The following is a 12,339-nucleotide window of genomic DNA, read 5'->3' as shown; positions in this document are numbered from 1 at the left end:
GTTCGGCGGTCCCTCCGCACCCGGAAGAGGTGCTGCTCTTGCCCCAGGGGGAGGAACAGGCTGCGTGGCCGCGGCCCCACGAGGCACGCCTCTGGCGCTCAAAGGAGGGAGGTCCGGCAGCCTGCCAGCCCGTGCCCTCTGGCCGCGGCGGCGCTTGGCACGCTCGGCTTCCCGCCACAGCCCCCCGCAGTCCTCCTGCCTGGGAAGGAGGGGTCGGGTGCCAGTCCCACCCAGCATGGCCAGCAGCGGGTTGGGAGGCCCCCCAAGAGCCCCCCGCCGTGGCCTGCAGCCTCCCCCTGCGCTGCTGAGGGCGGTGGGGATGGAACGACCCAGTGCGGCCCCTCCTGGGGGTGCTTCCTGAAAGCCGCCCTCCCCGGCCCCCCGCAGCCCTGGGACACCCACAAGGCCCCTGCCAGGCACGCCCACTTGACTCTCGACCTTTATTTCTGGCACTTGACCTTTATTGTCCTTTCGCCGACCTTGCCTTGCAGCCCCCCCCCCCCCCCCGCCCCCAGGCGCCCCCGCCGTGCCCCCGCCTTCCCGGCCCCAGCGGGGGCCCGCGGCAGGGGCCCGCGCCTCCACCGCTTTCCGCCTTTGGCTCCGGACAGATGTGCCCCCCGCCCCGTAAAACGGGGCTCTGGCAGCTCAGCCGCTCCTCGCGAACTGGGCCAGGCAGAGGTTGTAGAAGGAGCCGGCCTCGAAGGAGCCCAGCTCCCGCCAGCACACCCGCCCCATGGCCCGCAGCTCGTCCGCCGTGACGGAGCCCGCCAGCCCGTAGTGGTGTGGGTCTAGGACCAGGAGGAAATGCCCCGTGGGGCCGGAGCAGACCCCCAGCAGCCCCTTGGAGGCGTTGTCCCTGTCTCCCCCCATCATGACGGGGGGGCCCCCTCCCTGGAAGTGGGCGTACAGGGCCTCCAGCGCCTCCCGGAGGTCGCGGCCCCGGGGAACGTGCAGCAGCCGGCCCGGCACGGCATAGAAGTGGTCCAGGCACAGGGCCGCCTCCACCGTGCCGATCCAGTCCCGGGAGCCGGCGAACGAGGGGGGCTTGTCCCCCATCTGCACCAGCGCGCTCTGGATCTGCCTCAGGGAGGGGACGGGCGGGCCGGCGGCCCCTCCTGCGCCGGCCGCCCCCAGCCACGAGCACACGGTCTGCAGCGTGCGGTAGCCGCAGCCCCAGCCCCGGTCGTCCAGGCCGTCACAGCCGTAGTGGTAATAGGCGTAGGGGCCGGAGACGAGCGCCAGGCGCTGAAGAGGCGCTGGGGCGGGGAGGCCCACGTGGACGCTGGAGAGCAGCGGCATTCCGTGCGGACGCGGAGAGGCCGGCCGGGGACGCGAAGGCGAGCTGTGGGGGCAAGCAGAGCGTCGGTTCGGCCCCGTTTCCCCCTTCCGGGTGCCGGCGGGAGACACGGGAATGCTGCCCTTCCTGGAGAGGCAGCAGCCTCGCCCGCATCCCAGCGATTCCCAGCGCGGAGACGGCGGCACACGCACGTGGCAGGGCTGGCCGGGCCTCATGCTGCTCGCCTCCCCGGGCCGGGCCGTCCCAAAGCGCCTGCGGCGTGTGGGGAAAAGAGCCCCCGAGAGGAGTGGCGGGAGCCACGCGGTGCTGCTGTGCCTACTGGCATTTCGTGCCAGCGCTGAGCTCACCCCCCAGTCCAGGACGTGGGGCTTTCGCTGGAGAGCGGCCGGTCCGTGCCCACAGATCAGCCTTCCCCAAGCGGGCGCCCTCCAGAGGGCAGCCGGGCATTGCCGGAACTTGCAGTCCCGCCAGCCGCAGGGCGCCGGGCAGGGAAAGCCAGCCTGGGGACCCCCGGACCCGCCCAGCCCGTGCCCCGCCAACGCCCAAAGCAAGCTCCGCGCTCGTTTCCCGGCCCCGCGAGGCTGCCCGCCTCGCCGCCCACTGTCGTTCGGGCCACGCCGGCACGGCACGTGCCCGGGCGAAAGGCGCCGCTGAAGCGGGCCCGGGCGGGATCCACGTCACGCGGCGCAGGGCAGGATGCGGGGCCGGATGCCTCGACGGCGAGCCCGGGCGCGGCCAGGGATCCGGGCCGCCCGCCGCCCGCGCCTTCACGCACGGTTGGGGCGGCCGCCCGCCCGCCGAGCCCCCGGCCCCGCGAGCGCGCCGCGCGGATCGGGGCGACGATGAGGCTGCTCCGCGGCCGACGTGCTGCGAGATGGGAAGGCCGAGCGGGCGCCCCCGATCGCCCACCCGCGCGGGCGCCCAGGCAGCCCCCGCCCGCGTGGAAGGGGCTCGGCTCGGCGCGTGGCGCCTCGGGGCAGACCCGCCTTCCCCAGCCCGGGGCGGGGGGCGCGGCTATGGGAACCGCGGGCCCGCGCGCGCGGAGGGCGCCGGGTTGGGGAAGGCCGGCGTGGCCCAAGGCGACGAGGCCTGTGTCGGGGGTAGGGGCCGGTCCTCCAACACCACCAAAATCTTGCCTAGACGGCTCGATTCCGGGCGTGGAGCGTCTCGCGCGGAGGCAGCCCAGCCGAGGGGCTCCCCCACCTCGTGGCGAAGCGCTCCCCCCGCCTGGAGCGTCCTCCGTTGCTCCTTCCGGATCAGGCCGGCGGGGGACCTTCCGTCTCTATGATGTAGCCTCTCCTTGGCAATAGAGACGAGGAAGGCATTCGAACGTCGTACGAGCACGTGGTTGCAGAAGTGCCCTGGTAGCCTGGATCCGACGCTACGGCAGCCATCTTAGCTATGGTCAAGGGGGCCTCCGCCATTCTCTCCTTAAGATGGCGGTGTTCAACTTTGTGCCGGACGTGACGTATTCCCCCCCCGATCTGCAAAGACCGGAGCTTTGCGGCTTCTCTTTGAGAGAGGCGACGCGGAGGGACAAGTCTTTCAGATTCACACACGATTGGCCAACGCGACGGAACGCGTGACCAACCGCCTTTGGGCCGCATTGCCCAGGGGCGCAGGTCGGTTCCGTTCTATCCCGGCCATCTCTATGGTGGAGAAACTCAGCGAGATAGGAAAAGTGTAGAGTGACACTCCGCTTGGCAGAAAGCGCCTTGTCTAAAGGGAAAAGCCCAGCATTTCAGGGCTTCTGCCTGCGGGATGGGGGTGGGCGAGGGGGCAACCCCGCAGCGCGCCGGACTACAGCCCCCATCATCCCCACCCAGCACCTTCTGTGGGCGCTCACACAGCAAGAGGAGGGATGGCCTCGGGGCAGAGGTGGCACATGGGTCCCCCAGCGCACCGCACGCAACCTGCAATTGGGAAACAGCGGTGGGCCGGGCGCCCTCGCCAGGCCGGGGCAACGGGGCGCGAGGCGAGTGATGCCACCTCCGCCACCGGGGGCGCGCTCCTGTGGATGCCAGTGCCGGGGAGCATGGGCAGAGCTGCCGGAGCCCCCCCAGGCAGAGGGGATGCTGACGGGACGGGCTCCCCAGCCTTCCAGCCCCAGGGTGCTGCGGGTGCCCCCCCCTCGCGAAGCAGACATGCGCAGACGCCCCGCCGGTTCCTGCAAGTTTCGCTTTATTGCCCGTGTTCGTTAAACAGCAGGAATGCCGCCCGTCGCCCCCCAAGCAGTCGCCCCCGAGGGCAGCCCGCCAGGCACAACCACGGGGTGTGTGGGGTGGGGGGCTTTCAGGTCCCCATCGGAGGCGCAAGGAGGGGAAAGCAGGCGCTGGAAGCAGCGGGCACTTTGGGTGGGGCGAGTGCGATGATTCCTGCCCCCCCCGGGGGCTGAGGACGCATTCAGGGGTAGCCCTCGGGATGTGGGGCGAGCCCCTCCGCAGCTGCCGGCATGTGAGGCGGGCTGGCTTGGCGCCCCGAGGAAGACATCTGTGGGGCCGGGGAGCCGTTTGGCGGCATGAAGGGACGGCTCTGAGACGGGCAAGCGGAGTGGTGGCCGCCCAGTGCCGCCCAGCGTCCCTCCCCTCCAACCCGCCCCCCTCTGTGGGCGGAGGACTACGACCCCCATCTGTCCCAGCAGCATGGAGCACACAGGCTGGGGCGGGTGCTCTGAGCGAGCGGCACATGCGTGAGTAGCACACACAGAGAAGCAGCCAGGGCTGGGGGGCCGCGCAGCCCTCAGTGCCGTCTCCGAGTCAAGGCCGCAGCGGTCAGCCGGGAGCGGAAGAGGCCGGTCGCCTGCGCAGCTCACGTGCCCCCCAAGGCGCTTCGGGGCAGTCGGGCCGCCGGGCAAGCTGTCCCCCAGTGAGGAGGGGGCCCCATCACTGGCCCCGCAGCCCAGCATGTGGGGTGGCAGCCGCCCGCCGGGCAGGCTACAGCGTTGTGGAGAAGCCCGGGTGCGGCAGGGGCCGGAGTGCCCCACGGCCCGGCCCGCAGCCCCCCAGGGAGCCCCACAGCCCTGGCTCTTCTCCCCGACACACTCCGGGGGCGTGGGGCACCCGCACCGGCCACTACCCCCACTGCACAGCCCCACCAGGGCGCTGCCCCCAAGGGCGCCCCGCACGGGCTGGCCGGGCCCCGGCCCGCCCTCCCCCTCAGGCCCCCCGGCCCGGGCGGCCCCTGCCCCGCGCGCTCGGGCCGCTCAGAGCTCGGTGCAGGTGACGGGCGCCAGGCCGTGGATGAGCAGCGTGGGGCCCAGGCCGGCGGTGAGGGCGTCCAGCTGCGCCAGGTAGCGCTCGTGCTGGGAGGTGTCCGCGGGGGGGCGGGGGAGGTAGAGGAAGCGCACGGCCACCTGGCCGCCCTGCTGCTGCAGCAGCCCGTTGGCAGAGGCCAGGTACTCGTCCGTCACCCGGCAGGTGGCGGCGTTGAGGAAGTCCTCCCCGGGCGGTCTCTCGGCGGCGCCGCCGGGCGTCCCCGGGGCGGGCCGGGGCGGGAGGTCCGCGCGCTGCCGGCCCGGCGGGGCGGCCACGTGGTCCCAGGGGACGATCTTGATGGTGGCCCGGATGCGCAGCTTGGTGAGCAGCTCCCGCAGCTTCTCCTCCTTGCCCACCCAGCCCACGTCCCCCGGCTCCACGCAGAGGAAGATGCGCAGCCGGGCGGCGCGCCAGGAGCTGGCCATGGTCAGGATGCAGGCCATCTGGAGCAGGAAGAGGCTGCAGATGTCCACGTAGGCGGGGGCGCCGGGGTGCAGCAGGTTGAGCGGCCAGACGTCGATGTAGCGCCCCTCCCAGCGCCGCTTGCCCGCGGCCGAGGCAGGCGGTGGCGGCAGCCGGTCGCCGTCCAGCAGGTGGAAGTGGCGGGCCAGGCAGACGTTCTTGTGCATCTTCACCGCGTCGGAGATGATGGCCACGTACTCGGCCGGGCTCAGGGCCCGCGGGCCGGCCGCCTCCCGCACGGGCGGGAAGTGGGCCTGCAGCGCCGGCAGGTCCACCCCGAACTCGTCGTTCTCCTGCGCCTGGCTGAAGGCCGGATCCTGCAGGAAGTAGTCCTCCGGCACGCAGTCGTCGTAGAAGCCGAGCACCAGCGTGTTGGGCTTCATCCCTCCTGCGGGGCAGCGCAGGAGGTTGGCGCCGGCCGGGACGCACGCGGCCCCCCCCCCCCCCGGCCCTGGAGGGGGGGGGGGGGGGACCCCCCCGAGGGCCCCCCCACCCCCCCCCCCCCCCCCGAAGGGCTCATTGGGAGCTGCCCTCTGCTTCGGAGGCTGGGCTGTGGGGCTGCCCTCCGGAGGGCCGGGCAGGAAACCCCGGGACACGGCCGATCGGTGCCACGTGCCCGGGGCCGGCTCCTGCTCGCCTCCCTGGGGCGTGTGGGCGTGCTGGGGACCCCCGCGCCCCTCACCGAGGCCAGTGATCCGCAGGAGGTGCTGCGTCCCCTGCCGGACGGAGGGGGACAGGGTCAGGTCCACAAAGGCCTTGACGTCCAGCTTGTCTACCAGGCTCAGCCAGAAGTTGTAGTGGGCCTGGATCGGGTCCGCGGGCATCGTGTCTGGCGGGAGAGAGGCGGCTGAGCGAGGCGACGGCCCCCACGGCTCCCGGCAGGGCGCCTCATGGGGCGGCCCGGAGCCCGCCAGAGCCACGGGGGCAGGGGCCCAGGGACCCCCGGGGTGGGGGGGCACCCCCGCGCTGAGCCTGGCAAGCGCTGGACTGCCGGCTGGAAGGAGGCGCTGGGATGGCGAGGCCGCCGTGCGGGAAGGGCTGGCTCCCTCCAGGGGCTGGGGGGGATCCAGCCAGGTCGGGCTGGAGGGTCAGCCGGCCCTGGAGGGGAGGCTGGTGCGAGAAACTCGCCCCCCCCGAGCTACCAAGCCTCGCAGGTGCTCCTTGCAGCAGGCGCTCCCGACCGTGGCCCCCTCCCCAGCTGAGGGACGGGCAGCCCCCCGCCGTGCCGTGAGGCCGGGCCCGTCCCCAGCCAGGCGTGGCCCCATCCCCGATCCCGCCTGGCCCAGGACCCCCCAGGCTCGGAGGGGCACCGGTGAGGCCCTGCGCCCCCATGGCCTCACGCACCCCCTTACCGAGGTCGCCAATCTCCACGTGGCCCAGCACAAAGAGCCCCCCCTTCTTCAGGTGGTTGATGAACTTCACCAGCCGGGAGCCCCCCCGGGGGTTGGCCACCATGAGCAGGATCTGCGGCCTCCAGAACTTGACGTGGTCCTTCCGGATGTCGAGGAGAAGCAAATACTTCCGGACCTGCGGGGCGGGGCAGGGGGGGGAGCCGGCCACGGGGGCAGGTGAGTGGGTCTCGGGCGCTGCTGGGGCCCCCGCTCCCCCCGCACGGCTCAAGGGGGCACGGGGCCGTACCTGGTGGAAGATGAGGGCCTGGCTGATGTAGCCCCAGGAGGAGGCGGCCGAGCGCAGGTGGATGAAGGCCAGGAGCAGGACCAGCAGGCCCAGGCTGCCCGAGGCGCCGGCCGGGCTGACGAGGAACATCATGGCCAGGCAGGAGGCGATCCCCAGCAGGCACGTGTGCCACGAGAACACCTGGAAGGTGGGGCTGGGGGGGCAGGCAGCTCAGCGCTCCGCTCTCGCCCCCCCCGCACACCGCCCCGGAGGCGCCCGCCCTGCCGCGAGCCACGCCGGCCCTCCTGCGCACGCGCCCCCCCAGACGGGCCCCGGCACCCCTGCCGGAGCACCACCCACCGGAAGTTCGGGGCCGAGGCCCACTCCAGCGCCAGGCAGGCCAGGTCCACCGCCGCGTAGGCCACCAGGTAGAAGACGGTCACGATGCTGGCAATGGTGTTGAGCTTCCCGACCAGGAGGACCAGCTGCGAGGGGGCGCCCCCGAGGGTCAGGGGGGCTCCCAGGGGAGGGCTCGAAAGGCCCCCACCCGGGCCGTGCCCGGCAGCCCCGTTGCCCTAAGGCCCCGCCGGACCCCTCGTGGGCTTCCCCCTCCGTGGCCAGCGCAAAGCGGGGACTGGAGTCCCCCGCACCCCCAGCGTGGGGCCAAACCGCAGAGGAAAGGCGTGCTTTGCTGAGCCACGTCTCCAGCAGCTGGGGGCAGGCCCCATGCCAGAGGCGTGCGCCAGCCACCGCGGGCAGTGGGGATCCAGCGGGGCCACGGCCTGAGCCAGCCCACTGGCGCGTGCCCCTCGCCTCCCCCGGACCCCTGTGCCCTGTCCCCGCTGGGGAAGGCCAGGGCTGCGAGCACGCCGGGGCCGCTCGGTCCGGACGCCGCCTGCCTCTCCGGGTCTTCACCCCCCTCGAAGGAGAGGCTCCCTCGGGCAAGCAGAACTGCAGTCCGTGGACAAGCCGGGCTCTCCAGGGCTCCCCCCCCGCCCCCCCCCCCCCCGGCTGCTCCACACGTCCCCCCCGCTCGCCCCCTCCCCCGGCTGCAAGGCTCAGCGGCTTCTGCCACAGCGGAGCGACTGCCGGAGACGTAAACCGCGGAGAGCTTCGCTGCGGCGCCCCCCCGGCCCCCCGGTGGGGCCCCTCGGAGCGCCTACCTGCACGAGGGCCCAGGTGTACAGGACGGCCACCCAGGGGTTGCCGCCCTTGGAGACGATCTTGGCTGGGGCGAGGACGACGCCTGCGGGAGGGAGACAAGCTTGCTGCAGGCGCCCAGCGGTGGGGCAGGGGAGGCCTGCCGGGGAGGCTTCCCCGGCGGGCCGGAGGAGCGGTGCCTCACCGAAGAGGTCGTCCTTCGCCAGCGCGTGGAGGATCCGCGAGGCTCCGATGAGGTTGCTCATGGAGGCAGACAGGGAGGCGGCGTAGATGCCGATCAGCACGAAGGGCGGCCAGATGTTGATGGCTCGGAAGAAGCCGTAGTCGCCCTGCAGCAGCGCCCTGCGGGGCGACCGAGGGAGGGGTGGGCGCCCTTTCCGAGGCCCACAAGTCTGCCCGCCCCCCAGAAGCGGTGCCCTGGCGCTGCCTGCCCCATCTCGCTGCTCTGCGGGGAAGGCTGAAGGCCAGGCCAGCGCCCACCAGGAAGGCCTTGGCTCCAGAGGCGGCCGGGCAAAGGGGAGCTGCTCCGACACGGCACCTGCTGACCGCCGCGTGCGCCTCCCCCACACTCACCTCTCGCAGGTGAAGCTGGTCATGAAGAAGAGGAAGAAGTAGATCACGAAGGTGTAGCCCACGGCCACGAGGGTCCCCTTCGGGATGGAGCTGCTGGCGTTTTTCAGCTCCCCTTCAAAGAGAGGCCAGAGCTGCGCTGAAACGCCGCCCCTGCAGCTCCCCTCTCCCCGCCTCTCCCCCAAGGCGCACAGCATCGCGGGGGCGCTTCCCACGCGGAAGTGCCCCACACGCCCACCAGCTGCCCCTCCCTCCGGGCTCCCCGCCCCACGAGCCTCACCGGACATGTTGGACCCTGCCATGATGCCTGTGCAGCCGTTGAACATGACTGCGAAGACGGTGGCGAAGGACATCATGTTGTTGGTGGTGTAGTCGCGCGAGTACATGGCTGCAAGTGGGGGAGAGCACAAGCAGGACGTGCCTTGCTGGGCCGCTCTGCCCCGGACACGCCAGCAAGGCACGCCACCCCGGAGCCTGGCCCTGCCGGCCCGAGTCCACCCGCCCTGGCCCGGCACCTCCTCTTCCGCCTGCAGCACCGCACACGGCTGGCTCCCCGTCTCAGAAGAAGCCGGGGCGGCACACCTTCGGTCAGTGGGAAACCTTTGGGTTTGCCCCTGGCTCCCTCGGGCTTCCCTAGCCACAAACCAGCATGCTCCACGGCCACGGAAGGGCTGGAAGTCCAGCGCAGGCCATGGTGGGGTGGCACACGGCCCGTTTGGTGGCTGCAGGCGCTCCCTCCTTAATGCCGGGGCGGGTTTCAACACAGGCCAGGACCGTTCTGTTTTAAAAGACTTCGCTGCAAAAGCAGGTCTTCTCCCGCATTTTAACGTTTCTCGTGTGCTGCTTTGGGAGCCTTTGCTAAAAAAAGCCCATGTGCCTCCGCAATTCACACGTGGATGCCTCGGTCGGGGCGGAAATGGCAGCCGAGGGCCCACCCAAAGGCTGGACGGGGAGCACGCGGGGCCCGAGGCGCGCCTGCCCCACTCCCCGCGGCAGCCCACCCGCCCGGCCCGGCCCGGCCCTGGGAGGCGCGCACGGCCCTCCCTACCATACAGGTTGTCCTTGAGGGTGGAGACATTGAACCCCGTGAAGGACGCGTTGAAGCTGTGGTTGCCGTCCCGGGAGACCGTGATCTCCCGGGGCGACACGGCGAAGAAGCTGGCGAAGACGGTGACCAGGACCACGTTGACCACCAGGAAGATGAAGAAGGCGGCTCTGCTGTAGATCTGGGCGCCCACCAGGCAGACCAGGAGGCAGAGCAGCAGGACGAGGGAGCCGTACAGGAAGCTGTAGAGGTAGCCCTGCGGCAGGGCCTTGGCGCCCGGCGGGGAGGACCCATCTGGGGAAAGGGGAGAAGGGCGCGCAGGCGGCGGCTCAGGGGGGCGGCCTCCCTCCTCGCTCCGGGCCCAGGGCGCGGAGCCTTGGCCCGTGGCCTCCCCGGCCCCAGGCGCCCCCCAACCAAGCGGGGCTTTCCGGAATTTGCGCAGCTTTTCCTCCAGGCCCCCAGGGGGCCACTCACTGGCAGGAGCTGCTTTGAGCTGTCAGTAGCTTGGCCCGACTGTTGCAGGACTCCGGCCCCAAACGCTTCTCTGAGGTGGGATGCGGCCCGTGAGCTGGCAGGGGCTCTGTGCCCCCCAGCGCCAGGCGCACACCCCACCCGCCAGGCGCCCCAGCACCCACCTGCTCCAAAGACGTCCAGGATGGCTTCCACCAGCCCGAGCACATAAACGCCACAGGCGCAGACGTTGGCCAAGAAGAACATGAGCCCGATGCTCCCGCCAAATTCAGGGCCCAGCGTCCGGCTGATCATGACTGAAGGGGCGGGTGGAGGGCTCTGTTAAGGCAAGGTCTGGACGGCACGTGCCCCCCCAGTGCACCCAGGACGGCATCCTGCGTGAGTCCTCCTCCGGGGAGCCGGTGCCACGAACCAGAAGCTGGGCCACTGCCCGTGGGATCCGCCATGGGCACCGGGTGGCTGGCGTGGGGCTGGGCTCCCGGAACGGAGGCCCACGAGGCACGAACGCAGAACGCGCCCGAAGCCATGCGGCTGAGCGAGCGTGCGCCCGGCGGGTCACTCTGTGGATGGGCTTCCGCGGACCCCGTCCCCCCAGGACAGGCCGCTCCGTAAGGAGAACCGGGGCGTGTGACCACGGAAAAGGCCTCGAGGAGAAAGCTTGGGGGGGGGACACACGGGCCCAAAGGTCCCCCATCTAGGGGGACCCCCCCGACCCACCGGGCCCCGTCCCGTCCCTTCCCTTCCTCAAGTGCCCATGGACAGCAGGAGGGGGGCAGAGGGCTGCCCAGAGCTCCAGGCCGCAGCCCTTGAGCCCCCCCACCGCACCGCCTCCGCCCGGACAGCCAACCGAGGGGGCTTGGGCAGATCCCCCGCCCCGACCTCCGTCTCCAGCCAGGGCCACCCAGACCCCTGGCACCCCACACTGCCCAGTGGCACCCGCGCAGGGCCCCTCCGCCCACCCACGCGGCCTCGGGGCCGCCCCCGCCCCGATTCCCCGCCCGCGCCCCCGAGAGGATACAGTAGGCCCCGCCGGCCTGCACGGCCCCGTTGGTGGAGATGGCGCACACGGAGAGCACCGTCAGCGAGATGATGACGTAGGCGACCACCAGCATGAGCAGCGACTGCAGGAAGCCGGCGTGGCCGACCACGAACCCTGTGGAGGAGGCGGCCCGGGGGCAAGCTGGGGGGATGCCGGTGGGGCCCGGGGGGCTTCAGGCCCCCACGCTTCGGCCCCCGAGCCCCCAACTCCGGCGCCCCCTTTGCCACAGCTTTGCCCTGCCCGGTGGCCCCAGAGGTAGAGGACTGCAAATCCCATGATGGGCCAGCTGGGGATTGTGGGAGTCGCGGTGGCACATTTCTGGAGGGCCCCGGCTGGGCGAGGCTTTTTCGCGTAAGCCAGCTGTGCGAGAGACCCGAGCGCCCCCAGCCCTGAAATGCGGGCGCCAGGAGCCCCCCACCCCCAGGACCGCAGGTCCCTGGCAAGAGGGGGCCACCTGGGCTTGTGGGCCCAGCGCTGCAAAGTTCGCGCTGCCGAATTCTCTGAGGGGCTTTCCTGCCACGGAGGGCGCTTTGCCAAAGCCGGCAAGGTTGGGGTCTGGCCAGCGAGCAGAGGGCAGGGCCTTGGGGCCAGGGGAGGGAGGGAGGGGCGGGCAGCGCGACCCCCCCCCCCCGGACACTCCGGGGCTTCAAGGAGTGCTTCTGAGCCGCACTCCCCGCCTCTGGGACCCCAGTGGGGTTAGGGTCAGGGTGCAGGGACACCCCCAGCCTGCGGCCAACAGGGGGGCTCTCCGGCTCCCAAGCCCACCACTCACCGACACGCATGAAGACGACGATGCTGAACATAGACAGAACCGTGGGCACAATGACCCCGAAGAAGGTGGAGAGCCGCCGGGCCGGGTCGGGGTGGGGGCCCCCAGCCCCCACCACCCCCACCACCAGGGGGGCCTCTTCCTGGGTGGCCCCTGGCATCTCTCCCTCCCCTGACACCCGGAAGAGCCGGTAACTGAGCAGAGGAGAGCTCTCCGTAGACATGGCCGGGAAGCAGCGAGTCCCCGAGTTACCTAGGGCGAGAACGGGACGCGGTTTTGGGGTGCGGGAGACGCCGGGCGGCCACAAGGGGCCAGACCCTCAGCCCGAAGGCCCCGAGCCACGCAAAGCCCTCCGGGAGGCTGCGCCCGCTCCCCCCCACGGCCCTCCTCCCCCCGCGTGAGCCTCCCCACGGCCTCTGGGGGGGCCAGGCGAGCACCCACGGATGACCCCTGGGAGTCCCCATCGGATGCCCAACCACTACGCCGCGCTGCCTATCGCCTCGCGGGTCCGCTGTCAGCAGGCGGCATGCGAGGAAGGGGCCGGGCGGCTCTACGCGGGGGGCGGCGCTGCCTCGCGGCCGCGGGGGCGAGCGGGACCGGAGCTCCGGGTCGCGGGGGCAGCGGCCGCCGGAGAGCGCGGCCTCGGCGCGGGGG

At 72.1% G+C, this 12,339-nt stretch overlaps 2 protein-coding genes across 2 annotated transcripts; both read right to left on the bottom strand.

Moving 5' to 3' along the window:
• Window positions 1-507: 507 nt before the first annotated feature.
• Window positions 508-2,623, bottom strand: UFSP1 (UFM1 specific peptidase 1 (inactive)). The gene is made up of 2 exons (XM_044417307.1): window positions 2,501-2,623; window positions 508-1,342 (listed from the first exon to the last, which is right to left on the bottom strand). Exon 2 carries the CDS (start codon window positions 1,297-1,299, stop codon window positions 646-648), a length of 654 nt encoding a protein of 217 aa, XP_044273242.1. The 5' UTR covers window positions 1,300-1,342; window positions 2,501-2,623; the 3' UTR covers window positions 508-645.
• A 1,863-nt stretch (window positions 2,624-4,486) lies between these two features.
• Window positions 4,487-11,975, bottom strand: SLC12A9 (solute carrier family 12 member 9). Its single transcript, XM_044417305.1, has 13 exons — window positions 11,689-11,975; window positions 10,896-11,030; window positions 10,042-10,173; window positions 9,410-9,700; window positions 8,642-8,749; window positions 8,365-8,476; window positions 7,976-8,133; window positions 7,794-7,876; window positions 6,991-7,115; window positions 6,652-6,844; window positions 6,366-6,540; window positions 5,696-5,842; window positions 4,487-5,401 (listed from the first exon to the last, which is right to left on the bottom strand). The coding sequence occupies exons 1-13, from the start codon at window positions 11,906-11,908 to the stop codon at window positions 4,500-4,502; spliced, it is 2,781 nt and encodes a 926-aa protein (XP_044273240.1). The 5' UTR covers window positions 11,909-11,975; the 3' UTR covers window positions 4,487-4,499.
• Between the last annotated feature and the right edge of the window lie 364 nt (window positions 11,976-12,339).

This window comes from Varanus komodoensis, unplaced genomic scaffold, assembly GCF_004798865.1.
Source record: "Varanus komodoensis strain SLA01 unplaced genomic scaffold, ASM479886v1 scaffold87, whole genome shotgun sequence".
In the NCBI taxonomy this organism is placed as follows: domain Eukaryota; kingdom Metazoa; phylum Chordata; class Lepidosauria; order Squamata; family Varanidae; genus Varanus; species Varanus komodoensis.
The sequence above is the reverse complement of the archived record's forward strand: the minus strand, read 5'-3'. Positions and strand labels throughout refer to the sequence as shown.